Below are 26,240 nucleotides of genomic sequence, written 5' to 3' on the forward strand. Positions count from 1 at the left end.
CCCAGTATTTGAACCTAGATCTGTCCGAAATTCCAACCAGGTGTTTACCAATACTAAACTGCCTCTCTCTACTGCATTCTTTCAGTGGCCCGTATTCCTAGCTTGTGGGTCCCAAGAAGGTAAATAGTGGGTATTTTACAGCTATATGCATAATTTATAATAACTTCTTCATGTAAGTATTAGGCAATTCAAATGATTGTATAAGAAAGTCCTTTAAGAAGCACTGTTTTAATATCAGATTTGATGCAAGCCAAGAAGAAGCCAGAGACAAGATTTAGCAACATATATGTCCTATCTGCCTGGTCTTAACATGTCATGCAAGACACCATGAGCTCTCCTATATCCAATTGCAGGACCCTCCTGTGTCCTTTCTTACTGTCTATCCCAGCCCTTAAGTGATGTTTTAAAAATATTCATCAGATCTTGCCATTTCTCTGTTTAAAACCTTCCAGAGACTTCTTACAATTAGCAGCAAAGAACACCCAAATTCCTTGCAGGGGTCTATGAAGCCACATGGCATCCCAACCTGACCACCTCTCTCGGGATTGTGCTGACCCTATCCCTGCCCCAGCCATACTGACTTTGTGACTGTCACTCTCATGCTCTGTCCTCCACTGGGCCAACCTGTTTCCCACTTTAGGCTCCAAGCTCTTTTGGGCTTCACTAGAGCTGCCTTCTTCTCCTCATTCAGGTCCCAGTCAGCAGTTACCTCTGTGGCCATTCTCAGAGGCTTGCTTTACTTATTTTCTGCATTGTTCTGGCCAGTATATGAGAGTCTTACTTCTTTTAGGTTGAATTACTTTGTGCTTGTCTCTGCTTCCCCAGTTTAAATATGGTTTCTGTGGGATCAGGGGCTTTGCCTTGGTTGCTGCTGGTTCCTTGCTCAACCCAGAGAACAGTGTTCAGCAAGTGTGGTTGAGTGAATGAGTCTTTCAGTGAGGTCGTTGAAGTAGCTATGTGCAAGTGCTCAGCACAGCACTTGGGAAAGTCACATATCACCCCTGAGCTGTTGCTGTTATTGGCAGGGTTAACTCCAATCTGTAATTTCATCACTGTATAATCTATAAAGCAGCTTTTAGGAACTCCTCAAGACAATGCAGTTCCTCAGAAACCAGGAAGACCCTGTGATCTCATGAGAAGGACCCTAAAGTCTCTGTTGTTAGGAGGTGGCTGCTTTTTGTCAATTTTTAGCTCATGTGGACTTGACCTTCAGACCAGCAGCATTCAACTCTCATGTCTGACTGGGGTCTTGCTGACTGACCTTTTGCTTAGGACCAAGGCAATGTTTTCCTCTCTGACACACTTGACCACTGCCAGTTTCTTAAGAGCATTGGTCCTTATGAGCTGCGCTATAATAGGCGCTAATACCCACTACACTGTGAACGATGGGTGCATTTTGGGAGAGAAAGCTAAGACAAAAAAGAAGGCTGCCATTCCAAGGCACTGCTAAACTGGGGCACGTGGAAAAGTTCTAACATGTGGGGTGGCGCACTGGCAGCTCCCATGAGGAGGGGCAATTTGGCTGGTCCTCACAATAGGCCATTATATGGGCACCACTCAAACACGTAATCACAGCCCTTTACAAAACCATAAAAATGTGTCAACTATTATGCAAACCTAAACTGCACATGAATGTTACACTAGAAATTTCATAAATAACAGGGGCCTCTTAAGCTTCTCAAATATTTCAAGGAAAAAAACAGAATAAGGCAAATTTCACCACTTGTTGTTTACAAAATTTTCTAAAGAGAAACTCTGCCTGAATATGTGTTCATTTATCCAGATCGATAGGCTTTTGTTTTGTAGGATTCATTGTTTTAAGTTATAAAATTAGTACTGTGTACATTATGAAAAATATAAAAAATATATATTACTCATCATCCAGAGAAAGTCATTGTTAAAGCTTTGCTGAATGACTTCTCATTAGGGTTGTTTTGTTTTATGCCTATGCATATGTATAAATAACTGATTCTAACAACCGATTGTTAAAATCAATTTTGAATTCTGTGCATATTGTATGTTTAACCTGCTTTGTGTTGTCACTTAAGAACTTTCCCTCTCTTTAAGTAGCTTTATAAAATATGGATTTTAAAGACTACATTGCATCCATCTATATGTGATAGTCCTTCACTGGGAACAATTTTTTTTAGCATTAACTGAAGTCATTTTTGGTTGTCTTAGCTGGTTGCAGGGAGTGCAGGGATACTGGCATCTAAGAGAAAGAGACCAATGATGCTCAAATATCTTACAGTACACAAATAAGCTTTTGTAACAAAGAATTTAGTGCCAAGGTTGCGATGCCTGAACTGTATGGCTGTCACATAGTTAATACATTGTTGTTAGATGTTTATTTCCAATGTTTTGTTATTAGGAATTAATTGTTAGCAAACTTATTTTGTAAAATACCACATAGTAAATGTTTTAGTCTTTTGAGATGTAATACTTGACTCTGGTCTTGTAGTATTGTTAAGATTAGTCGTAGACTACATATACATAAACAAATGGGCAAAACTGTTTCAATAAAACTTTATTGGTAAAAGTCAAGTAGTATGTACTAGAATAGTTATATCATCTGTTATAGCTTATGCTCTGATTTATGTCCTTGTATCTTGCTTCAAAATCTGATGGTCTCTCAAGAAAATCTCTTTAAAAGTAAGTAGTTGGACAGACAGGTATATATTTTAAAAGTTTATATCAACTTATTTCATTTTATATGTTAAAGTTCTACCAACTTATTTTATTTTATCATGAGATTGATCATTTCATGTGGCTTTGTAAGCACACTTACACCACTGCTATTCCACCAGATTTGGAGCCACTTCCAGGATATGGCATGTCAAAAGGTAAGGGAAGACTTGGAAATTCACATGCCCTCAGGAGTCAGGCAGGACAATGAGCAAGGCAGGCCAGGGGTCAGAGTGGGATGAAGTGCTGGAATGTGGCAGAATGGAGAAACTGCTTCTTAACTCTGCCCAGTAGCTCTGGTGTATGCAGAAATTCCAGAAATCCAAAATTTGGTATGAAAATGCTTAATTTTTAGTTGCCGATGACAAATTCATAGGTCGCTTAATAGTGTATAGGCCAAGAAGTCCTATCTGTTGTCTGGACCCATGGACTACTGGCCTGGGGACCTCTGATTTGCCTAGCTCACAGAGGGGTCTACTTTGAGAGACTGAGGTATATCTTCCAGATCCTGGTTATATACATGCTTTAGACCCTCAAGGCCTTGCTGGCTTTGTACTGGCTGTATTTTGGCAGCCCCTTGTAGAAAATGAAACTTTCTCCCATGGAGTTGGGTGGCAGGCTGTGAACCAGTGCCCAGCCTGGAGCCTTAGTTTTCCAGAGCTTTCTAAACTAGTCAGAATGAGTGAGGGAGTAGAGCATGTCAGTTTCCTCAGGATATTTTCAGAATCCTAATCAACAACCCCTTCAAAAGCCTACTGTTCTCTGACTCAGTGAATATTTTCTGAATGCCTACTATGTGCCAGGTAATGTTCAGGACATAGTAGAGCAAACATGGATTTCTGGGTTCCACACACACAGAGACTTAGAACCCCAAAGCATGCATTTATAATAAGCTCCGTGAGTAACACTGGTTTATGGATTTTGTAAGTACTCTTTAAGTACTTTGTTTTTGCTTCTCAGAAATAAGTAAGGAGACATTACAAAGTTGGGTTTTGTTTTGTTTTTTAGAGGACTGTTGTAGGTTGACATATATGACAAGGATCTCTCTAGTCATTGTATTGAATATAAATTCTTAAGAGGGCAAACACAGAGGCAGATAGAAGAGCCAGGAGATTTTCAGTCATGTTAATGAGAAAGGATGGTGACTTAGATCAAGTACTAATAGTAGGTGGTAAAAATTAGTCAAATTCTGAGTATTCTGGAGGCAGTCTCAATGCTTATTAATAGATTAGATATAGGATATGAGAAAAATAAAGGAGTTAAAGATGATCAAGGTTTGGGGCAAGAGGAACTAGTTTGAACCATGTGAAGACTTTTTAACCTACAAAAATTAGCAATTTCATGTTTCAACCTATAAGAAAAATGGAGTTGCCCACTATTAAGGTAGAGCAGCTGACTTTTAGAGGGGATGATAACCATGCTAAGTGGGAGACTTGTGCAATGTCTGCAGTCTGTCTTCCAGCTGGTATGGTTGTGTAGACAGATGGATATAAATCTGAAGTTCAGACATGTTTGGGATGGGGGACTTAAGTTCTTGAGACTGGCTTAGATCACCAGGTCTATCAGTGTAGAATAAAATCAAGCTCTCATACTCTTAAGAGCAAGAAAATTAGCCAAAGAGACTAAGAATCAATGATAGAGGAGGGAAGAGGAAGACCGAGTAAGTTTGTTGAATAGGATGCTAAGTAAACAACTTGAATTAAGAGTCTCCTTGCTTTTCCTACAACATGCAAGGCTTGCTCACACCTGACAGTTTCTGCTGTTGTCAGGGATGCTCTGCCTACCAGTGGCCTGGCTCGTTTTACCTACTTCAGGTCTGTGCTTAAAAATGTCATATTCTCTGTGAGACCCTTCCCTGGACAGCCTGTGAACATTCCCTCAGTTGTCTGGCATCTTCTTGGTGTACCAAAAAATACCAGTATTTGTTGAATGACAAGTGAACATGTCGTGCTTTTGATAAAGCAGACATCTAGGTGAGAACACATTGGAACCTTGCTGCTCAGGTGCAGCATGCTTCCTACATCAGCTTGGTCAGCATCCACTGGAAGCTTGTTTGTAATGCAGAGTCCTGGGCTCTACCCTACACCTTGCCAACCACACTCTGCGCTTAACTAAGTCTCCAAATGATTTGCATCTGTATTGAGGTTAAATACCCTATCTTGTATTTTATTCTCTATGTATGGCGGGAGGATGATTGAGTATATTCTTTTCAATGGCAACAATTCAAAATAAGAAGATACAACTGTCAAAACTGAGTTGTTTCTGTATGCAACCAGAAGTTGTCATCATACTATGAAAAAAACAAAACAAAACTACATGTAGAGACTTTCAAGAGTATTTCACATGGTTACCCTAGTGATTTCTCTCTTTGTTGCATTTTGAATGTCCCAAGATGGGAGTGAACATGAAATGAATAGTGTCTGGTATTTGGCAGATAACTTTGAATGAATGGATGCTGATTCTGTAGTTCTAAAATCTTGTTATTATTATGTCATATCCCTTTACAGCAATTAATGCAATCGTCAGAATGCAGGTCCTCTCAATGTATGCTTTTCTCTTATAGGGATTGATGGTTTAAGTTTACTGGGTCTTTCTTCTTCTCTCACAACAATTTGAATTTGAAAATAGTGTTTTTATCCAGTGATTATAAATACTTTGCAAGGCAGAAACTGCCACTCCCAAGTCTGTCATTCTGTTTGACTGAGATAAAATGTGATGTTCCTTCTATTCTCATAATCCTTGGTTTAGTTTGAGAGGGAAAAAATAAGGTATGTATTAAGAGTCTTTTAGGATAATGCTTTTTTTCTACTGAAGACACAAAATATTATTTGTCTTAAAACTAAAGGATGCCCCTCTTGACATTCATAATAAACACACTGTTTTATAGGTCATTACCTAAGGATAAAACTTGTTAAGAATTTTTCATAGGGCTGTTCTGGTTTGTTCTATTATAACATCAGAATTTTAGAGAACTAGATTTGCTCTCCTTTTTTTTTATACACACTTGCTCATTTCTCTGACTCCAGAAGCCTACTAAGTAATAAATGGGAAGTGATATGAAAGTATACAGACCTGTAAGTATGCATTCAAATTCATATATGCTTATTTGTATACACTTAAGGTTTATGAGCACACATCTGGATTTATGGAGGTTTATTGTTCCTCTTGGCTCATATAAAGCCTCAGATCAAAACTGCTCACCAGTGACATGTGTCTCTGTAGTTCACCATGACAGCCAGAATAATGAGACTGGCTCTGGTTTCTAACTCTTCCCAGAGCTTCTACATCTCCATCTTTTCAAATGGGCATTGTTAAGCAAACCTTGGGTTTGTGCATGGAGGCTAGTCCAGTTACGACAGTATTGGAAAATAGCTACAAATACTCCCTTTATAAAAAACCATCCCATTCCTTCCTCTGAACTTCAGTAAAACTTCTATTCAATAGGAAAGCCCAATACTAGTTTGGCAAAACTTCCTGAGAGAGTAGAGGTCAGCATTTTCTATAAAAAGCCAGAGGACAGGTATTTTAGGCCCTGTGGACCATGTGAACTCTCAGGATTGATAGGATTGATATCTTTGTTCCTTTTTTTTTTTTTGCTACCGCTCAACTCTGCTGAGATAGCAGGAAAACAGCCATGGACTGGTTTCAATAAACTGCTCTAATAAAACTTTATCAACATTGAAACCTGAATTTCATATTAGTTTTATATGTCATGAAATATCATTCTTTTGATTTTTTTTTCCCACTATAAAAATGTAAAATCTATGCTTAGCTTGTAGGCCATGCAAAAACAGGCAGAGAGCTGGTTTGGGTTCAGGGGCAGACCCCTGCTACAGAGAAAAGGCCTTGAGCCTAGCAACCTCTATCATTTATTGTCTTATTTTATTACTCTTTTTTATTTGCTTTTTGTTTGCTTCTTATTTTAATTCTTTTCCCTGAGGTCAGGATTTTTTTTTTTTTTTTTTACTGTTGTGCTAGATGGGGATACATTGTGCCATTTATAAAAGTTCTTACAATATATCGATAGGTCAGGATTCTTATCGTTAGTACCCTTTTTACCAAGGACACCTTTGTACAATTGTGCAGAAAACAAGACTGTATGTCCTGGAACATATGTTCTGGGCTTGTGTTTTCTTTTGTGGTAACATAATTATGGTATGGAAAAGAACCTTGATACTTATCATATGTGACCCTATACAAGGCTTTACCCAAGCCACTTAAGAAAACTAGCTTTCTCTGTTTTACCATTTTCTCAGTGATTAGGGTTGCTTATTGACCCTCCTTATAAATTTCCACTTCAAAAGCAGCATGGAAAGAGTAGTGATATAGTGGTGGTGGTGAATGGTGAATATCAAGTGAGCAAATGATAATCCCTTTTATCTTCCTTTAATTTACCAAACAAAAGGGCAAATTTTCTCCCTAAATTTGAAATAAGTAATCTCAACACTTTGTTGCCTTGTTAAAAATAAAATAACTTATAAGCTAAACATTTTGTGGAACTTCACTCAATTTTATTCAAATTCTGGATAACAAATAGTAGAGAGAGTACAGGAGCACTGGACTTTAAGATGGAGATACTTTTTTCCCCAGTGAGTTCTGTTGTCAGCAAAGATGGCAGTATCTATGGCCACCATCTTGTGCTGACTAGTGATATACTCCAGGATCTTTTTAGCATGAAACTGATGGAAAATAACCTGCCAGTGTCACCCCGAAAGTAGCAAAGTGACAGTCAGAAAGTGATCCATTCCAATTCTTCTGCTATCAATTCAAAATCTGGATGAAGAAAGGAAAGAGGGCAAGAAGATAGGAACCGTAACAAAGAAGAAAAGTTTCAAAGCCTTTGGATTTTTGCACTTTAATTCAAATAGCAAACATAAATTATATGAAATGTAAATGCTATCAATACATACTCTCTTGAAGTAAGAGTATAAAATATTATAGCTTTATCTTGTGGTCTTCAAGTGCTCAGCAATACTTAACTTTTGTTATCTGAATTCTTTAACATGAGTAATAAGTTTGAAGATCAAAGACATGAAGCACATTATCAGGAAATCATAAAGATGTTTCTGTCCTCTTTAATGTTGCATATATATTCTCATTTGCATGCTTGTTTGATTAACTATTTTAAAATTAATGACATCAAAGTAACTAACTAAAAAGCTATGAATTAAGGTGGTTGAATATGGAAAATTATGACCTTTCAAATTATCAAACAGCATAGAGCGTCATAATGATGCCATCAGAGAGTGAAGAGAGAGCTAGCGTCTGTCTCCAGCATCTTTTACTTGAGCCAAGCAGACATGCCACCTGTTCACAGTGGTGTGTGACATGGCCAGGGCAATGATGATTTTAGAGGGCTGTGTTCTTTATCAGTGGCTCTCAGTGTGATCAGAGAGCTTGGGGGTGTTCAAGACCCTTGCAGTTGTTCTGCCAGGTCAAATCCATTTTTAGAGAAATACTTACACATTACCTTCTTTTCTCTCTCTTATCCCATGGGTATCCAGTAGAGTTTTCCAAAGGCTTAGGACACCATCTTTCTTCATCTTTCTTATATCCAGGGAGATGTATGCTAGTGTACTACCTTCTGTTTTAATTTTAATTCCTAATTTAGTAAATACTGAAGGATATAATCTATATAAACAATAAATTTGAAGAAATGTATTGAAAGGACTGCTAATTTGGGTATTTTTTGTGCCCTCGTTTAGTGCTGAAAACACACAGCTATGAAGCAGGCTCTATCCTCATTCTTTTCTCTGTGAGAAACGTCCACCCTGAGCCCAAGCCAGCTCTCAGCCTGTTTTTGTGTGGCCTACAAGCTAAGGATAGATTTTACATTTTTATAGTGGGAAAAATTGAAAGAGGAATTTTATCTCATGATACAGTGTCTGCCTAGTGAGTGTGAGGCCCTGAGTTTGAACTGCAGTACTGCCAAAGAAAAATTAATTCTGCAGGTCCAAAACTCAGACCCACTCTAGTTCTGAGCTCCTGCTGACTGAATTGTCAGGCTCATTACCTCCCAAAGAACCACCAGGAAACACCTGGATTTAGAAACGAACTTCTTGGAAGAGGAAGTTCACCTTAGAACCCAGGTCATCCTCTAGGAAATGTCACAAAGATTCTGTTCATGGACAATGTGAAAGACCACATCCATGTGGTTTGTGGGCCAAGTCTGCTCCAGATGTGTTTGATTCATTTTGTTCTGTATGGAAGATAAAACAATTGGATGTCAGGGGGTTTTTTTGTTTTGTTTTGTGGTACTGGGGTTTGAACTCCGGGGTCTCTTGCTTGCTAGGCAGGTACCCTCCCACTTGAGTTATACACCCAGCCTTTTAATTTTAGTTATTTTTTGGATAGGGTATCATGTTTTTCCTGGGGTTGTCCTTGGGCTGTAATCATTTTGATCTCAATCTCCCAAGTAGCTGGGATTATATGTGTGAAGCAGTGTACCTGGCCTGTCAGTTTTTTAAATTTAGAGGATTTCACCTAAAAAAGTTCATTTTACCAGCTATCTTTGTGAAATTGGGGCATGTAGCTAGACTGAACTGGTATATCCAGAAACCCATTCCTCTGCTCCTTTTATATGAAATGTGAGTCTCTATTTTGCCACAGACCTCACTATTCCCAGTTACCTTGCCCCATAGCTCATGGGTATTTGTGTTGGAAACAAAGTTCTAACAATGCATAGTATTTGTAGGCTATTTCATTTCAAGTTATTTGAAAAAAAAAAAAAAGACAATGACAATCAAAGAGCAAAATACATCCCACTCTGCTTACCCAAGCCTGGGTGTAGTAAAGATGACCTCAGCGACAGAGTCAGGTAGAAAGCAAGTCACTTCCTTCCTTACAAAACATGAAATTCTGATTCATTAAAGAATAAGGATCTGCCAGTGAATTAAGATTTATTTTTAAATGTGCAGCTTTCTTTTTTAAGTGTAGTAGCGAAATAAGCACATTCTGCTCATTGCCCTCATTTTCTGTTTATTTTAGTCATGTCTATTGTTCTCATCATTATCATGTCTGGACCCTTTATGAAATTTAAAGTGTCTCTGCGAATCTCTGTGTGCATGTGAGGCTGGAAACAACTTGAGACGGTCAACCTCAACAACTTCATTTTCCTGAGCATTGAGTCAAATTGATGAACTTAAACTTAAAGCACTTCAGTGCTATTAAACATGCATCATAATTTTAAATACATTTTTGTTTATCTCTTTTCATTCTTTTGCTTCACCCAGACTATAAAGCCAGAAATCATTTCTGCTTTCTGTTTGTTCACCATGTATACTCTATGATTTGCAGTGTTTAACCCATGATACCAGGATATAATGGAATGAGTAAACGAGTAGATATATAAACATATCACATAATAAAGTAAAGAATGAAATGAATAAATAAATATATATAAATGCATCAATTATATATCATGGTAACTTATTCTTCTCTAGTCCCAAGAGCTGTATCAAAAGATGCTCAGTAAAATTTTCCATGTTTCCTAATTTGAGGGTTCAGTGAGGAGGATGTTCCTCAGGGTACACAGGTAGATCTCTGAGGTGTGTTTGTGTATGTGTGTGCTGTGTGCGTGTTCTGTATGTTGTTTAGCACAGACCCTCTCATTGATATGAGATCAGTCGGCAAGTTACACTTCCACACACTTAAGAATAAGGTGCCTGTTGAGACCAGGATGCCAGCTGAAGCCCAAAAGTTCAGCACAGAGTGTCTTCCACACTGAAAGACAATCCTTCTGCAGCGGAAGTGGTAGAGTTCCTCAGCCATTAGGAAAGTCTCATGTGTAACAGTAGCTTTCAAGCAGTGTCTCCTCCAAAGGGGGCATCCAGCTCTCAACCTATTGCTAAAAGAGAAATACCATTGTCTATTAATACTGCTGGAACTAAAGATGAATAGTGAATTGGCCTTGATCTGACAGTGAGTTTGACTTTGATAGCTCATCCCTTAAAAAGGTTCTTTTATATTTATGAAAAAAAGCATGACGTCAAGCCAAGGGGGAGGACTGATATCAATATTTAAGCCCAAACTTGTAGGAATTCCAAAAGGAAAAAAAAAAAGCTCCTTGTGAGAACTTTTTTTTTTTACACGCATAACTAATTAGCTTAGGTTATTATAAGCAGTGCCGCTGTGATAGAGTTTCTGGTGGTGTCTCGGGATACCTTGTTTATAGTGCCTTCTCTGTAGTCCGTCTTGGAATTGGAATTACGGAAAGTAGAGGGAGGATAGCCTACCGTTTCTCGTTAGACTGGAGCCACGTACAACATTGTTATGCTGGAAATGCTAGAATATAATCACTGTCAGGTGAGCTTTTATCCTTATTCAATTTCAACTTCGGAAATATGTTGCATGAGTTCACTAATTCTCCTCTTAAATGTTATCAGAATAGGCATACTGTTTTCAATAAGTGCACCTCTACTCATTTATGTTATTTATTGTCTGATACCTTAGGAAGTAATTCTGTGTGGTTTTTAACAGTAAATATTAGTAGGATTTATTTGCCTAGTATGTGACTGCATCAGCTCCTGTTCATAGTTCAGAAGATCAAATTGTGTTTGTCAAGGAAAAAGTGACTTCAAATGGAATGTCATTGAATTTTGAAAATGCATTTCTAATTCTATATTAGTGTTTACAGAAAAAGATAAAAAATGTCCTTGTGGCTTATTAATAGTCATACATGTAAAGACACATACATAGGGGTGTTATACATTTGAAAGAAGCAGCTTCATGTGGAATTGCTTTTTCCACTGAGTTCTTTCATAATTAAACTGCTGAATAATCATGCATAAATGAAATAGGAGTTAATCAACAGCTGGTTGATTTAAACATTGAAATGTTTATTTTCTACAGTCATGTTACAGTTGGTTCATACGGAGTTTTTACAGTGTGTGTGTGTTTTAACTAAAGCCGATGTTTGCCAAGGAAAGATAAACTGAGTTATATATTTTCTTTGGGTTTGTTGTTTTGATTTTTTTAAAGGATTTCAGGTGTGTTGGGACAATTTTTTGCCTACACATAGTTGCAAATATTTAATAATTAGACATTAGGTTTGACAGCGGTGTATGGTTAGCTAGCAGGGAAATAAAATAGGACAAAGTATTACCCCAAATCCGACCAATTAGACTTTAAACTTGAGTAATGTCAAAATCCATTAGCCCAGTGCCTGGTACCTAAGAGGGACTTGGTAATTTATTCTGTTGATGGACTGGTCCATCTCGTGTTTTGTGGCTGGAGGAAGAGCTGCTGCAAACTCAGAAATAACGATGCTCTTCTTTTCCCTCCATGACTGTGTTCAGGTGCAGACCCACCTGGAAAACCCCACCAAGTACCACATACAGCAAGCCCAAAGGCAGCAGGTAAAGCAGTACCTTTCTACCACTTTAGCAAATAAACATGCCAACCAAGTCCTGAGCTTGCCATGTCCAAACCAGCCTGGCGACCATGTCATGCCACCAGTGCCCGGGAGCAGCGCACCCAACAGCCCCATGGCCATGCTCACACTTAACTCCAACTGTGAAAAAGAGGTAATTCACGTCTCCTCTCCTCTCCTGTTTCCTTACACTCAATAACTGTCTGTTGGATGTTCTTCTCCTCCTTTAACTATGGACATTATCCTGTCCATCTGGCCCCAGTCACCAGCCTCAGTCCCTGATTTGCCAGGGTGGCTGTCATGTTCCAGCCTCATGTCACCATCACTGGGTTATTGGGATCATTGCACAGGATGGAGACCTGGCCTGCTCTAAGCAAAATGTGGAGGCAAAGAAGCGTTCTCAGATCATTTCTACTTGGTTAGCTGAGTGCTCTCTTCCCTTCCATACCCTCTGGTTTACAAAGCAGTGAAAATGCAGAGAGAGGAGAAGGGGAGGTGGAAAGAAAAAGTAAAAATAGAAAAGGTGTGGGACAGGTGGGTTAGAAGTTCCGCTTGTTGTGAAAGTCTAGAATATTATTTTTATTTCTCCCTGAGTTGAAAAAAAAGAAAGAGCACAGATGTGGACAGATTTGAATAATGCCGCACGTGAGAATTTAACGGAAAAGCAAAGAAAGGGTTACCGCTAGACACATTCAGCTTCATCATGAAATTTCTGCTGCCCGTTCCATCTGCTTTGGTAAAGGCTGGCTTGGAGACAAGACTCAAAGAGACCTTCAAGCTGATTGTTGCATCAAAGTTTGGAGCATTAAAATACCTGAGAGGATAGTTGTGATTTATTGCTTGTTATTTCCAAACTAAGAGATGACAAACCTCATGTGAATGGAGTTTTACTATACTCCAAAATGTCTATGGGACTTCCGAGGTGACTTTTCTAAGATGTTTGGTTGGTTTTAATCATTAGAGGGACTGAATCTTTTACACTGTGGCCCAACCAAATGCTATTTTTCTCTGTCCCTACCTGTCATCTAACAGGATGACCTGATGTGAGTTCTTCCTTCAACATTCTGTCTCTTGGTCAGATGCTACCTTGTTTGAAAGCTCAGTTCATCTTTTTGCTATGCTATCAGCCTTGTGCGAGCATGTCACTGAAAAGTCATTTGCAAACCCAAGTCATGGGGTGTTTTTGCTTGTGTTTTTGCAGGGATTTTATAAGTTTGAAGAGCAAAACAGGGCGGAGAGCGAGTGCCCAAGCCTGAATGCTCATTCCCGAGCATCGTGTATGCAGGTACTGAATGGCTGGGCAGCCTGAGGATGTAGCACTTCATAATGAGAAGCTATATTTGTGACTGGTCACACCTGCCTGGTGACTTAAGGGCTTTTATTTTCTTCCCATTGATTTTTTTTAGATAGAGGAAGCTATGAACAGGGCCACTTTCTTCATAGTTGCTCATGACTGAATAATTACTAAGCAAATTGAATGTGTTTTTCCCCCAAGTGGCCTTAAATCGTAAGAAGTGAGAAAAGTACATAAATTTTATTTTATAAATAAAGTATAAACTTATATTTCATTTTGTGGATTTGTAGGGTAGCAATTTTCATGGAATATTAATAAAACCAATGTGTGTCTCTGTGTGTAATCTATATATTGTTTTATAAACGGAATCTCACAGTGCATGAGACAATTTATTAAGAATACTAAGAATATAATTAATAATATGCTAATGATTAATTGAATAATATCTACAGGGTATTTTCCCAAGTAATTAAAGCTTCTTGTATAATGCTCTATTTAGTGAATAAATTATGCTACATATTTATGTGTATATACAGATATTGCTAGTCTACATTTCTGTATTAAAATGCAGAATATTTTCTATAGCCCATAATTTATTTCCTAGCATCAACTTGCATTGCTTTTGCCATAAATGACAAAATATTTTTAAAATATCATATTAAGCACACTGATTTTATTTTCCTAAAAGTAGTGTTAAATATTTATTTACAAAAAAAAAGCTGTCCATAAGTCCCTGGCCTATTTTCCTATCTGTCAACTCAGTTATAAAATCGTCTATTAAAAGCAAACAAAATGAATAAAACAGGTGTACCTAGAATTGGCGCCTAACATGTAGTGTGCTAGTGTGCTAGGATTATTCAACACTGCTGCCAGTTATCCTGAGGGATCACTGGTAGCCTCCCCCCTTTTTTTCCACACTTACTTTACTCCTGACTCTGAGCAATTTATATGTTTTATCCTGGAGTCTGACCAGACTCCAAGAAGGCAATAAGTATTGTTGGCTCCCATTGTACAGATCAGCACACTGAGGCTCGTAAAGATTGGAGATCTAGAAATGGGAGAACCACGATTCCATCCCAAGCCCTGTGATGTTGGAGTTTTGCCACCTTAATAGGAGGGGCAGACAAACATGGAGAACTGCCCCTCTGTGTTCTGGGATCTCATTGTCTACTGTAGAACCACTGTTTAGACTCAGCACACTCACACAACCAGCTCAAGTACACAAGTTGTTTATGAAGAAATGTTTCCACAGGCTTCTCCTTGCAACTGCTGCAATGCATGTGTAATCACCGTTGTTTATTATCGTAACTGATGTTTTGGTACTTTAGCATTAAAATTGATCTAGTGGGAATGTCAGCTCCAAGACTGTAATGATAACTTCGTCCTGGTGTGCTCCTTGGGGAGCACCAAGCCCACTGGCAGCTGTACAAGGAGACACTTGTTTTACAAGTCACTGTAAGATCTGTACAGAGCCAGCCTATGGCTTGCAAGTTCTCGTGGAACCAAAAGGCAAAATTACCATCTACCTTTTCCTCTTCCCAGAGGGGTATGGAAAGGGGAAAAAGAGGAAATGGCAACTATCCTTCAGATGAAGCTTCCTGGCTCATCTTTCCTGTTTAGGAAGAGCAGCTCCAACCCTGCTTCCATGGGTGACTATAGGCAAGCTGCTTCTTGTTATCTCACCTGGACAGTCTCTGTAATCCTAGTAGCCATCCTGACAGTGTTTGTGTCAGGATAAATCATCCAGCCCATGGGAATCTCTAAGCTCAGCACACAGATGCTGGCTGCAAGTGTTCTCATCACCCTTCAGTGTTAAGGGTCTTCAATAATATTTTTATTCTAGTAGAAAGAGAACAATTGCTTCTTAGAATCTAACTAGGGATTATTATTGTTTTATGTAGGAAAGGATTAAGGATGTCTCTTTGGAGACTGTGTTGTATTTTTTACTCATTTCTATTTCTCTTCCATGGCTCCTTTTCCTACAGATGGATGATGTAATTGATGACATCATTAGCCTGGAATCAAGTTATAATGAAGAAATCCTGGGCCTGATGGATCCTGCCTTGCAAATGGCAAATACGGTATTGATGACCTTTTTTTTCTTTTTAAAGAAAATCTTGACTTATTTTCCAGTATTTTCTCCCTTTGCCTGAATTCTTAGTTTATTTTTGCAACTGATCACTTGAGAATTTATTAATAACAAAATGTAAAATTATCTTAGGTTCACAAGTAAGTGACTTTGACATTAGAAATTAAGAATTTTTCAAGAGTTCATCAGGAACATTGTGATAAAGCTCTATGTTCCTTGGAGTTCAAGTGCACCTTCAATGGGACAGTCAGCCTTCCAGTTCTCCATGACATCCAATGCCTGACTTAGTACACCTCAGCTAAAGGAACCAGTACTCACTGCAATAACCTCCTCTTGCATATCATTTCTGTTCCCCACAAAATACCAGGTAGGCAGCTTCTTAGAGACCTCCACTGAAGGATCTGCACTAATTCAGTAGGGAAGCAGCAAAACATAATGGTCAAGAGTTGGAGAATTTTGACTAGACCTGAGTTCAAATCCAAAGTCTGCCATTTATTCTGTGACCTTACATGCTACTTATCTTCTTTAACTCCTGCTTCCCCATCTAAAATGAGGCTATTAGTTACATCTACCTCATATATCGTCTTATTTGATAGTATAGCATTTAGCTTTGGAAACATAAGGTGCACTCAACAGTATTATCTAAATTTTTCATTATAATATATTAGTTGTGATATCAAACAGTTTTGATAGTATTTGTTTATTCAGCTAATATTCATTGAGCACCTATAATGTACCAAGCTCTGTGTCAGAATGACTACTTAGTAATCACAGTGTCCCTCATGGTGAGGCTGTGCATGCCAGCATAGGTCCCAGCTTTACCCTGATATCTACCTCTTTTTTTGTATCACCATATGGAAAAAGCAAAATGTCACCTCATTAGAGTCTTGTTATTGCAAAACTATTGCAGCATTTTCTTCTAGAGGAAGGACAATATTGTGTACATGTTAGGAGCAGAGACATTGAACCAGACATCTGAATGCATGCTCTTTTTTTGTTTGATTTTTGTGGTGCTGAGGACCAAACCCAGGGCCTCATGCATGTTAGGCAAATATTCTACCACAGAGTTACATCCTTGTGCTTGAATGAATTCTTGAGTGAGTTCTTTGACCTCTCTGCCTCAGTTTCCTACTCTTTAGAGAGAATGGTCACATCTACCACAATAGAATTAGAGTGAGAACTATAGGAGATAATTCACAGAAAGCATTCATAACAATTCTAGCCCTGATAAGCTCTCACTAACAGTTAGTTACCAGCTCTTATTCTTAGTAAACCTGGGTTTTAATTTTCAAAATTGCATAATTAAGGTACTCTAACCTATTCACATTTTAATTTTTTCACACAGTAAAGTTTAAATTTAATGTTCTTCAGGGTAGGCATTTTTTTTCTTTTATTTGATTCTTTAAAATGCTTTATTTCAAGTTAACTACTTAAAAAAAGTAGAAGGAACACATAGAGAGGAAAGTATCCTGAGGGAATTAAGGTCTAGAAATAACCATTCTGAGAGCACAAGGGCCCTCTTGTACCATAACGAACAAAGAATAAAAGTCCCAGTTTACTTGTGTTAACAGTGTGCAATTGATATTCAGAGAAGGGGAACATCCAGAGAGAAAAAATAATAACATTTTACAATGATCATTTACTTGGAAAAATATTCATTTTGGTGGTGCGGAGCACTGAAGAACTCAGTTCAGACCATGACTGGGACAAAGACACAGGCATAGCTACCTTTCCTTTGTCCGTCATTTGTCATGATTTAGACTGTGCTTCTTTGTGTACACTGTAGAGCTCATGCTCTGGAAGAGAAATCCTGTCTACAAAGTTAATGTTCTGGATAAAAACGCAGCAAAAATTCAGTACAGCAATGTTAACAAATGACTTCCCCTTTCCTCATTCCAGAGGTGTTGTTTTGACCTAATTATGATGCTAACTATATTTATGGGGGAATTCTGCCAATCCATGAAGGAAACCTTAGAATTTAAATTTTTTCTTTTCTCCCTTCTCTTTCCTTTCCTTTCTATTTTTTCTTTTTGTTGTCAAAGCTCAGGGTCCAACCTGGAATCATTTCTTAAATATGCATTCTGAATTTTATTAACTATATGTACAGTATGTATCATCTTCCTTTAGAATAAGTTAGAAAATATGTTTTCCATCTGGAAAAGTTTAGAATTAAGTGGTTGTTCAAGATTAGATTCATGGATGACTCAGAGGTATGTTTTTAAAGCCAGCTACACATAACACATGCCTGCTACTTATCCTTAAAGAAGCATTTTGTAACATGATTGAATGTTTTACGTCCAGTTTGATATGAAAATATAAAATACACGATTTGCATTTCTAGAGCTGTGGGAATAATTTTTTTAGCTTATTGTTTTGAATTTTCCAGTTACATTCTTGGTTTTATACCTACAAGTTTTTCCCCATCTCTGAAACTCCAGAAACAATAAAGGTTTGGATTTGGGAGGTATAACTAGACATCATGTTTGTAGCAGTTTTGTGAGTTTTATCTTTCTGACCCTTGACCATGCTGTGTTGAAACATGTGAATGCCTTTCACTTTGTGTTAAAAATGAACACACAAAGAGCAAGGTTGACCCTGAGAAGGTGACCTATTTCAAATAGAACCACTTAGTAAAATGACAACTAATAATCAAAGTCACTTTTTGTCAGTTCCTTAGCTGGAGGCCCTTGAAATATGGTTCAAGGACATTTTAAATTAGCCCAGTGTTTACTATTGACCTGTGTGCAAGGGGGCATGTGTGTTATGTTTATGTAGCTATATAAATGCTGCTTTCATCAAGGAGCCCAAGATGGGCTGGGTCCTGCTGACCTTACCATCCTCACTGCCCACCCAATCCTGTTAAAGCCAGTGTCAAATCATCCTATCTGTGTATACCACTCTCCAGCCCACCTCTTCAGCTGGGGATTTAGTTCATGGAGTGCTTATTTAGAAGCCATCATAGGGACAGATGGACATAGCTACCAAGGAAGGGAGACACACCTGATTCTATTTTTATTTTATGGCACATTTGCATCTATATGCTAATGGTCTTTGGAGAGGATGAACAGGGTGGGCATCCCTAAGCCAAAAATCTGAAATCCAAAATGCTCTAACATCTGAAACTTTTTAAGCACAAGCTTGATGACATACATGGAAAGTTCTATACCTGGCCTCATGTGACAGGTCATAGTCAGAAGGCAGGTATACTAAAAATGTTGCATAAAATTATCTTTAGGCTATGTGTATAAGATGTATATTAAACATAAGTTAATTTCATGTTTAGAGTTATATTTCATCTCTAAGATGCTTTATTAAGTATCTCGTGAAACTCCAGAAAAATCCAAAGTCCCAAAGACTTCTGGATATATTTAGGATAAGGGATACTCAAACTGTGTATTTAGTACAGTCTTTACTGGACACCTCTTGATCACTAAATGTTTTAATCACCTTTAAGTGCTTTCTGAATTTGCTTCTCTCAAATGAAAAGTAAACTTTGCAGTGTGTAATCAAAAAAAAAAAACAAAAACAAAAACAAAACCTAAATGACATAATGTCTTAGGTATCCAGTAATCACAGTTACTGAAATAGTTTGAAATAATCTGAAAATGCAAGTGTCTGCAGTGGGAAGAGCACAGTGACTTCACTCTTTCTTCATTCTTCATGTTTAGAACTTTTTTAAGAGCATGAGAAGAAGAAGGCCCTGGGCCTCTCCTAGTAAAAATAAGTGTGTAAAACTACTCTAGCCAACTAGTTACAGGGAAATGCATGTCTAACCAAAGGAAGTCAGTGTTGGGAGAAAAATGAATTCATTCCTTTAAAACATCCAATTCAAAACTAGGAGGAGAAGGAAGCCTTTTAAACTAGTTTTAGTTTAAGAAGGTTTCTTTTATTCTTTTTTTTTTTTTTTGTAAGTGTAAATTTTTGTTCTTTTACTGAAGTCTGTGGGCTCCCTCTTGTGGCTTTCTGAAAGATTTCAATTTCAAGGAAAATAGCTATAAGGAAATCAATTCCTTTCCAAAAATAAAAACATTTACATTGTCTTTTCTTATAAAAGAAAGAGAGGAAGGGAGTGGAAGAGGGAAGGAAAAAAATAGACTTTGATAGGAAACTCAATTCGGTGGAAAATCCCACATACAATATCCTGTTTTATAATCATAGCCAGCATTTGCTGGCATCGTAGTAGATAATGCGTTTGCCACATTTTCCATGGTCCATGGTCTCCATGCCTAAATAATCCCACCAGCTAGGTTGTACAACTATTTTATTGGTGTGAGACTGCCCTCTCCTCTTTCTAGCTAAGTCATATGACGAATATCTCAGTGGATGAAAAAAAATACTTTATTTTCCTATTTTAAAAATGGCTTCTTATAACATACCATTTCCTTTAAATAAAGCCTGGAACAGGCCATGTAAGGTGGTCAGCTAGAGCAAAAAATTTAGTGAGACTGTATGTCCAACAAGTCAGGACTGGTGGTTCATGTCTGTAATCCTAACTATGTGGGAGGAGAAAGAAGGTGGATCAAGGTCTGAAGTAGGCCTGAGAGAAAGCATGAGACTCCTAAAAATAACTAAAGCAAAAAAGGCTAAGATGTGGGATGTGGCTCAAGTGATAGAGCATTTGCTTAGCAAGTGTGAGGCCCTGAGTTCAATCCCCATAGCTACAAAAAAAAAAAAAAAAAACAAACACACACCCTGGAATAGGACATGAGTTTTATCTGAAAACCTTGGGGATTACTCAACAATTCATTACTGTTCTTGTTTCTTGTCAGTTACCTGTCTCTGGAAACTTGATAGACCTGTACAGCAACCAAGGCCTGCCGCCCCCAGGCCTCACCATCAGCAACTCCTGTCCTGCCAACCTTCCCAACATAAAAAGAGAGCTCACAGGTTTGTACCCAGCAAAAGGGTCTATTGCTGTGACATTGTGTTATCTTCTGGAGAGGACAAAGTTATTGGTACAGTAGTGTCCTGACTGTACCCAACTCAGGAACACAGTTTCTTAGGTCAACCGCCATCACTGAAACACTGCCGTGTTTCAAGATGCAAGAGTTATACTGGAAAATCCTAGGTTTCCTGAGACACTGGGAATGGCAACCACTATCTTTACTGATGCTGGTCACTGTATCTGCGACTGCTGTCCTCTTTGGGGTGGGGGTGGCGGGTAGTATTTTCACCTTTAACTATCTCCACCCAACCCAGTTTATGTTACTTTTGAATTCTCCTTTGACACACACTCAAGCCCATTTGGGATAAGGTAAGAATCTATTTCTTATCTTCACATGCCTCCGTTATTTTTACAAATTACATACAAAAGATTTATTCCACAAGGGGGGATAAATTATAAAACGGAGTGATCAGAACAGTTTGTTCTTAAGACAAGTGTGAAATGACCTATTTTGCTACTTCATTTTATGTTTTAGGGAAGACATTTGACCATTAAAATGTGACAGAAGCAGTATTAGAACTAACACTCTACCATAGTGAATTTTATGGCCCTTTCCCCACACCTCTTTTTACTATTTGGTTCTTGCCTCTTGAATATTGGGGAATAGATTGAGAATATGGCATATGAGTTGGTGCAAAAATATCCTATCCTGTTCAAGGTTAACTTTTCCAAAAATTATTTTAGAAAATTGTGGCCAAAGAAATAAATTTTTAAAAGAAAATCATTAATTTAGGTAAAGGGAGTAATTAATTAAGAAGTAAAACTATCCAAAATGAAAAACAAGTGGGAACTTGTACCAGAAAGAAAACATCTAAGACAACAAAAAACCCTAAGAATCATCAAAGAAGAGAGTGTGGAGATAAATCATTCTTCTGTGGATAGTTGTGGGAACTGAGTTTTTGCATATATTTAAAATAAGTGTTTTGTACTTTTGAAAAAGTACAAGTTTTTAAAAGATATCTTTAAAAAATCGCATTTTTATTTAGAATCAAGTCATACAAGCTTCTATATGAGTAGAAGAAGAGATGTTTTGTAGTTAACATTGTTGAATCCTGTGAACATTTCCAACTTCTAATTACTTCATTCACGTGCACAGCGTGTATTTTTCCCACAGAGTCTGAAGCAAGAGCATTGGCTAAAGAGAGGCAAAAAAAGGACAATCACAATTTGAGTAAGTGGTTTTATTTATGTCTGTGAAATTTGATCTTGAAGTTTATGTACCTTCATCTACCAAAAAATTTTCCAGAGATTTTGGAGCAAAATTGATTCCATTGGCTGTTAAAGGTAACTTTTACAGAGGAAATTTGTATTTCATAGAAACTGTGGTGTATATACTTGTTCCTGTTTCTATTTTTGTTTGTTTAGCATAGTGAATATGTGTGTGTGTGTGTGTGTGTGTGTGTGTGAGAGAGAGAGAGAGAGAGATAGAGAGAGAGAGAGAGTGCTAGAGAGAGAGAGAGAGTGCTAGAACTTGATCCCCAACTACCTAATTATAAGTGGTGTTCATACTGGTACCTATTAACAAAGGGAGATTATGGGATCATGAGATCATCTTCTCCAGTGAGATTTGCAAGAAAAGAAAGTAAGAAAGAAGAGAAACAGCTCTGAAGGGGAGAAAGTAGATGAGGTATCCTCCCAAATTTCTGACATTACTAACATTTAAATGTCCTGTAATATTTAAGGTATTTTTATGCATTGAATTTACTCTTAAATTTTAAGCCCTTTCCTATAAAATCTTGCAATTATGTTTAATATACACACTTAAGAGATTCTGCATAGTAAAAATTGGGGCTGGACTTGGAGGTAGGAAATAGTTTGTATGTGAATTTCTCATCTCGTAGCCTCATGTCCTCTTTTTTTTTCCTAAATTAATTCTTAAGAATATGAATTTTTTTTTTCCTTTTTCTTTTATTATTCATATGTGCTTATAAGGCTTGGTTCATTTCTCCCCCCTGCCCCCACCCCCTCCCTTACCACCCAGTCCGCCCCCTCCCTCTCCACCCCCCAATACCCAGCAGAAACTATTTTGCCCTTATTTCTAATTTTGTTGTAGAGAGAGTATAAGCAATAATAGGAAGGAACAAGGGTTTTTGCTGGTTGAGATAAGGATAGCTATACAGGGCATTGACTCACATTGATTTTCTGTGCGTGGGTGTTACCTTCTAGGTTAATTCTTCTTGAACTAACCTTTTCTCTAGTATCTGTTCCCCTTTTCCTATTGGCCTCAGTTGCTTTTAAGGTATCTGCTTTAGTTTCTCTGAGTTGAGGGCAACACTTTCTCATAAGAAAACAGGATAGAAAAAAGGCAGAGTTCTTTAATCCCAGGATTAAGCATTGTTTATTTTTTATGCTGTTTTTTTCCTGACCTTTTTTGCTATAGTTAAGAATAGACACACATACACATGCACACAGGGGGAAAAGAGCATCTTTTTATATGTGTTTTAACACAAAATATTATACTGTCCAGATTCTGTTGCTCTTTTTTTTTAAACCAAAACAGTATGTTCTAAAGACCTTTTCTGTTAGAAACCTAGATCTACCTTTTAAATACTATTACATAGTATTCCACATTGTGACTGCATGATTCTTAGTAAGTTCCCTGCTGTTGTGTGTGTGTTGTTTCTAGTTTTCTCTACAATAACCAGTCACAGCAGACATTTCACACATGCTTCTTTGTGCAGGAGGGCTTGCTTCTTTAGGCTGGGTACCAAGAAGTGGACTGGCTAGGTTCAGGTCAGGGGAATAGTTTTATTCTTAATAGCTACTGCCCTCCCCAGTTTCCATTTTAGATATAAGAAGCTTTCCTTGTCTTTCAACCATAAGTTGACAGATGAATAGCTCCAAAGTTGCCCTACAACCTCTCTTATCTTACAAATAAGATAATGAGGCATTATCCAAACTGAGATGTGGAAAACGAAGGTGAATCTTGCCAAAAATGATGTTTACATTTATGTAGGCACCTGAGTTCTTGAGTTCGGGGTTGTCAGCAAAGTTCAAACAGGATTAGCTCAAACTCTGAGGACTATAAAAGAATTCTTGTTTTGGCTCACCACTGGAAATTAATACTCAGGGTCAGGTTGCCTTTTGACCCAGTTCTTCCTCTTTGAGGAATTTATCCTTTAAGAATATTTGCCAAAATGTGCAAAAGAATACATTTGCATATTCACTCATTCACTTGCCATTACTGTTCATTGAGTCCCAGGTTTGTACAGGAAACTTTTCTATAGAAATGAGCCAGGCAAATGGGTTGCCCACCCTTAGGAGCTGGCATTCAAGTCAGGGTTGATCTACCAGGTTCTACTCAGTGAGCAGAGGAAGTAGCAGGATAGTGAAGATAGCAGTTCACTGTGTAAAGGAAGCACAGTGTGGAGGGCTGTATTTGTCCGTGTTTGTATTGATGGGTGGGTGCTTGGGAAAAGATCTAGAAATCCCCTCTATTAGCGACTGGATGTTGGATAGTGTGAAAGAATTGGCTTTTACTTTTTACTCTCTACACTTTAGCATTTTTTAGTTTATTTAGTTTATTTTTTTTAATGAGGCAGGGTCACCCATGTAGCCTAGGCTGGTCTAAAGCTTGCAATCCTTCTGCTTCAGCCTTTCCAGTGATGAGATTACAGGCATGTGCCATCATACCCAGCCCGTTTGGGTACTTAAAAAAAACACTTTTACAAGCTATATTACTTTTATAATAAATATTTAGAGAGGGAATTCCTATATTAAAAATAGAATGTGGCACATCTAAATGTTGACAGTGAAAGATATCAACAATGTTGACAGTGTTTCTCACTGTCACATGAGATAGTGCAATTCCACTTTAAATGTATTGTTCTGTAACACTTATTTGTGTCAGGCACATATGGTTGTCTAGACTGCAACAGTGCATAAACACAGTAAGCAAATGAAATATGTAAATATTAGTTGGTACAGAGTTCTATGAGGAGACAAAATGCAGTCCAGGGGCTATAGTACCAGAATGGGCGTGAGAGGTAGTGGGTCAGTTGTGAATAGGGTGACCTAGGAACTCTCATGGGTAAAATTGAATTACTCCCTGAGGGAGGGAAGGACAGAGCCATTCAGATATCTGGAAGTAAAGGGTTCTAGGCAGACAGAATAGCATATGACATCCTAAGATGGAGAATGTGTCTGGTTTGGTTAGGTCATAGCAAGGAGCTGGTGGGGCAAAAGGGAAGGAGGACAGATGAATCATGAGGAGAGATGCAGCCCCATTGGTGAGGAGTAGAAAGAGGTCAGAGGGCCAATTGGATCGTTGTGGAACACCTCAAGACTTGGATTTTCTCTGTGTTCATGACTAAGTAAAGGGAGTAGGAATAGTGGGCATGGAGGAAGCAGAGGTGTCTCTAAGAGGATCGCGGTCATGTAGACAAGGAATGATGGTGCTGTCTCTCAAGCAGCAGTGGAAGCTGGAAGAGGACAGATTCTGGAAATAGTTTGAAGACAGAGCAGCAGATTTGATGATAGTTGAGGGTTGTGAGAGGAAGAGAGGCATAGACCTGATTCCAAGTTTCTGGGTATTGTTACTATTAAATGGGGTGAGTTATATTAAGCCTGTAGATGGGCCTGAGCTGAGCAGAAAAGATCAGAACTCATCTCTGGAGCATCTGGGCAGTCCAGTAGACTGCCACTTGGAAACATCTAGTGGTCAAGTGTATGAATCAGGCTTCCAGGGTGATGTGTGCGCTCTGGAGATTAGAAGTGTGAGGACCATCAGGGCATATTCAAAAGTAGAAGGCAGAGATCCCTACAAAGGGGAAATAAATCAGGAGGGGATGAGGCTATGTCCTGGGTGTACACCTGTACTGTGTGTGTGTGTGTGTATTTTAAGAGCATAAAAATAATCACAAGGAATATATGACACTTAACAGTGGATCATAGTGGACTTTTATTTCACTGTATGTATCGTTTGAATTTTTATCATTTTTATGTTTAGGAAAAGCAAGAAAAAATGACATTGATCAGAATTTTAGGGTATGTCAGCTAGTGGGTCATGAATCTAAACATTGCTCTGTCAGCACTTTGATTGTCACTTAGTATTTCTGTCTTCAGGGCAAATGGTAAGACTTAGAATTATCTATATAACCAATTCAATCACTGGAGTACTACTCATCCAAGACAAACTGCAATTTACTTTGGAAAGATGTGAATAATATTTATCTACATGTGCAGAGTATTACTAGGTCAAGTATAAATATATAGTGGAGTATTTAAAGTAAGCCTAATTTATTAGGCCTTAACTTATTTGAAATTTATTTGCTAGATGGGGTAAATTAGAAAAACTTAGTACTTCATATGCTCTACTATGTCTTCCTCCTCTGAGAAGGTGATAATTTAGTGGAACAGACAACTGAATTTATGAGATAGGGATGCTGGAAAGATGCATGATGCAGTTTAAAATGCTGGATTTAAGTTCTAGGGCTATGCCATCCAGTATGGTGGCTACTGACCACTTGTATCTGTTGAGCATCTGAAATGTGGTTAATCTAAATGTGATTTCAAAACCTTAGAATGGAGAAAAGAATGTTCACCATGTAACTTATAACTTTTATATTGATTATCTGCTATAATGATCATGGTTTATGTGTACAAGGTTTAATAAAATAGTACAGTTATTTTTACCTCTCTTTTTACTATTTTAATATACCTAGTAGTGAATTTAAAAATACATATGTAGCTTTTAACATCTTTCTTTTGGGTAGTACTGACCTAGAACAGGGATTTTTATATATCCCAGGAGCTAAGAAATTTTTTTATATTTTAAATGGTTAATAAGAAATCAAAAAATGAGTAATGTTTTGTGACATGAAAATTATATAAAATTCATGCTTTGGCATTATGAGAA

At 37.9% G+C, this 26,240-nt stretch overlaps 1 protein-coding gene across 25 annotated transcripts in view; it reads left to right on the forward strand.

Annotated features, from left to right (window-relative positions):
* Mitf (melanocyte inducing transcription factor) overlaps positions 1-26,240 on the forward strand; it is a 357,640-nt gene that overhangs the window by 156,905 nt on the left and 174,495 nt on the right. For 14 of the 25 annotated variants that reach the window (XR_012436349.1, XR_012436348.1, XR_012436351.1 and 11 more), the window contains exons 3-7: positions 11,982-12,209; positions 13,257-13,340; positions 15,335-15,430; positions 20,208-20,325; positions 21,480-21,554. Coding sequence is in view for 21 of the 25 variants with exons in the window: in XM_020171323.2 (XP_020026912.1) it covers positions 11,982-12,209; positions 13,257-13,340; positions 15,335-15,430; positions 20,208-20,325; positions 21,480-21,554 (601 nt within the window). In the remaining 4 variants the exon portion in view is untranslated. Of the gene's footprint in view, positions 10,990-11,981; positions 12,210-13,256; positions 13,341-15,334; positions 15,431-20,207; positions 20,326-21,479; positions 21,555-26,240 lie in introns of those variants that run through there. The other 11 variants (XM_020171325.2, XM_074044210.1, XM_074044213.1 and 8 more) reach the window with 8 other exon arrangements.

The sequence above is a fragment of the Castor canadensis genome, chromosome 10 (genome assembly GCF_047511655.1).
Source record: "Castor canadensis chromosome 10, mCasCan1.hap1v2, whole genome shotgun sequence".
NCBI classification, from domain to species: domain Eukaryota; kingdom Metazoa; phylum Chordata; class Mammalia; order Rodentia; family Castoridae; genus Castor; species Castor canadensis.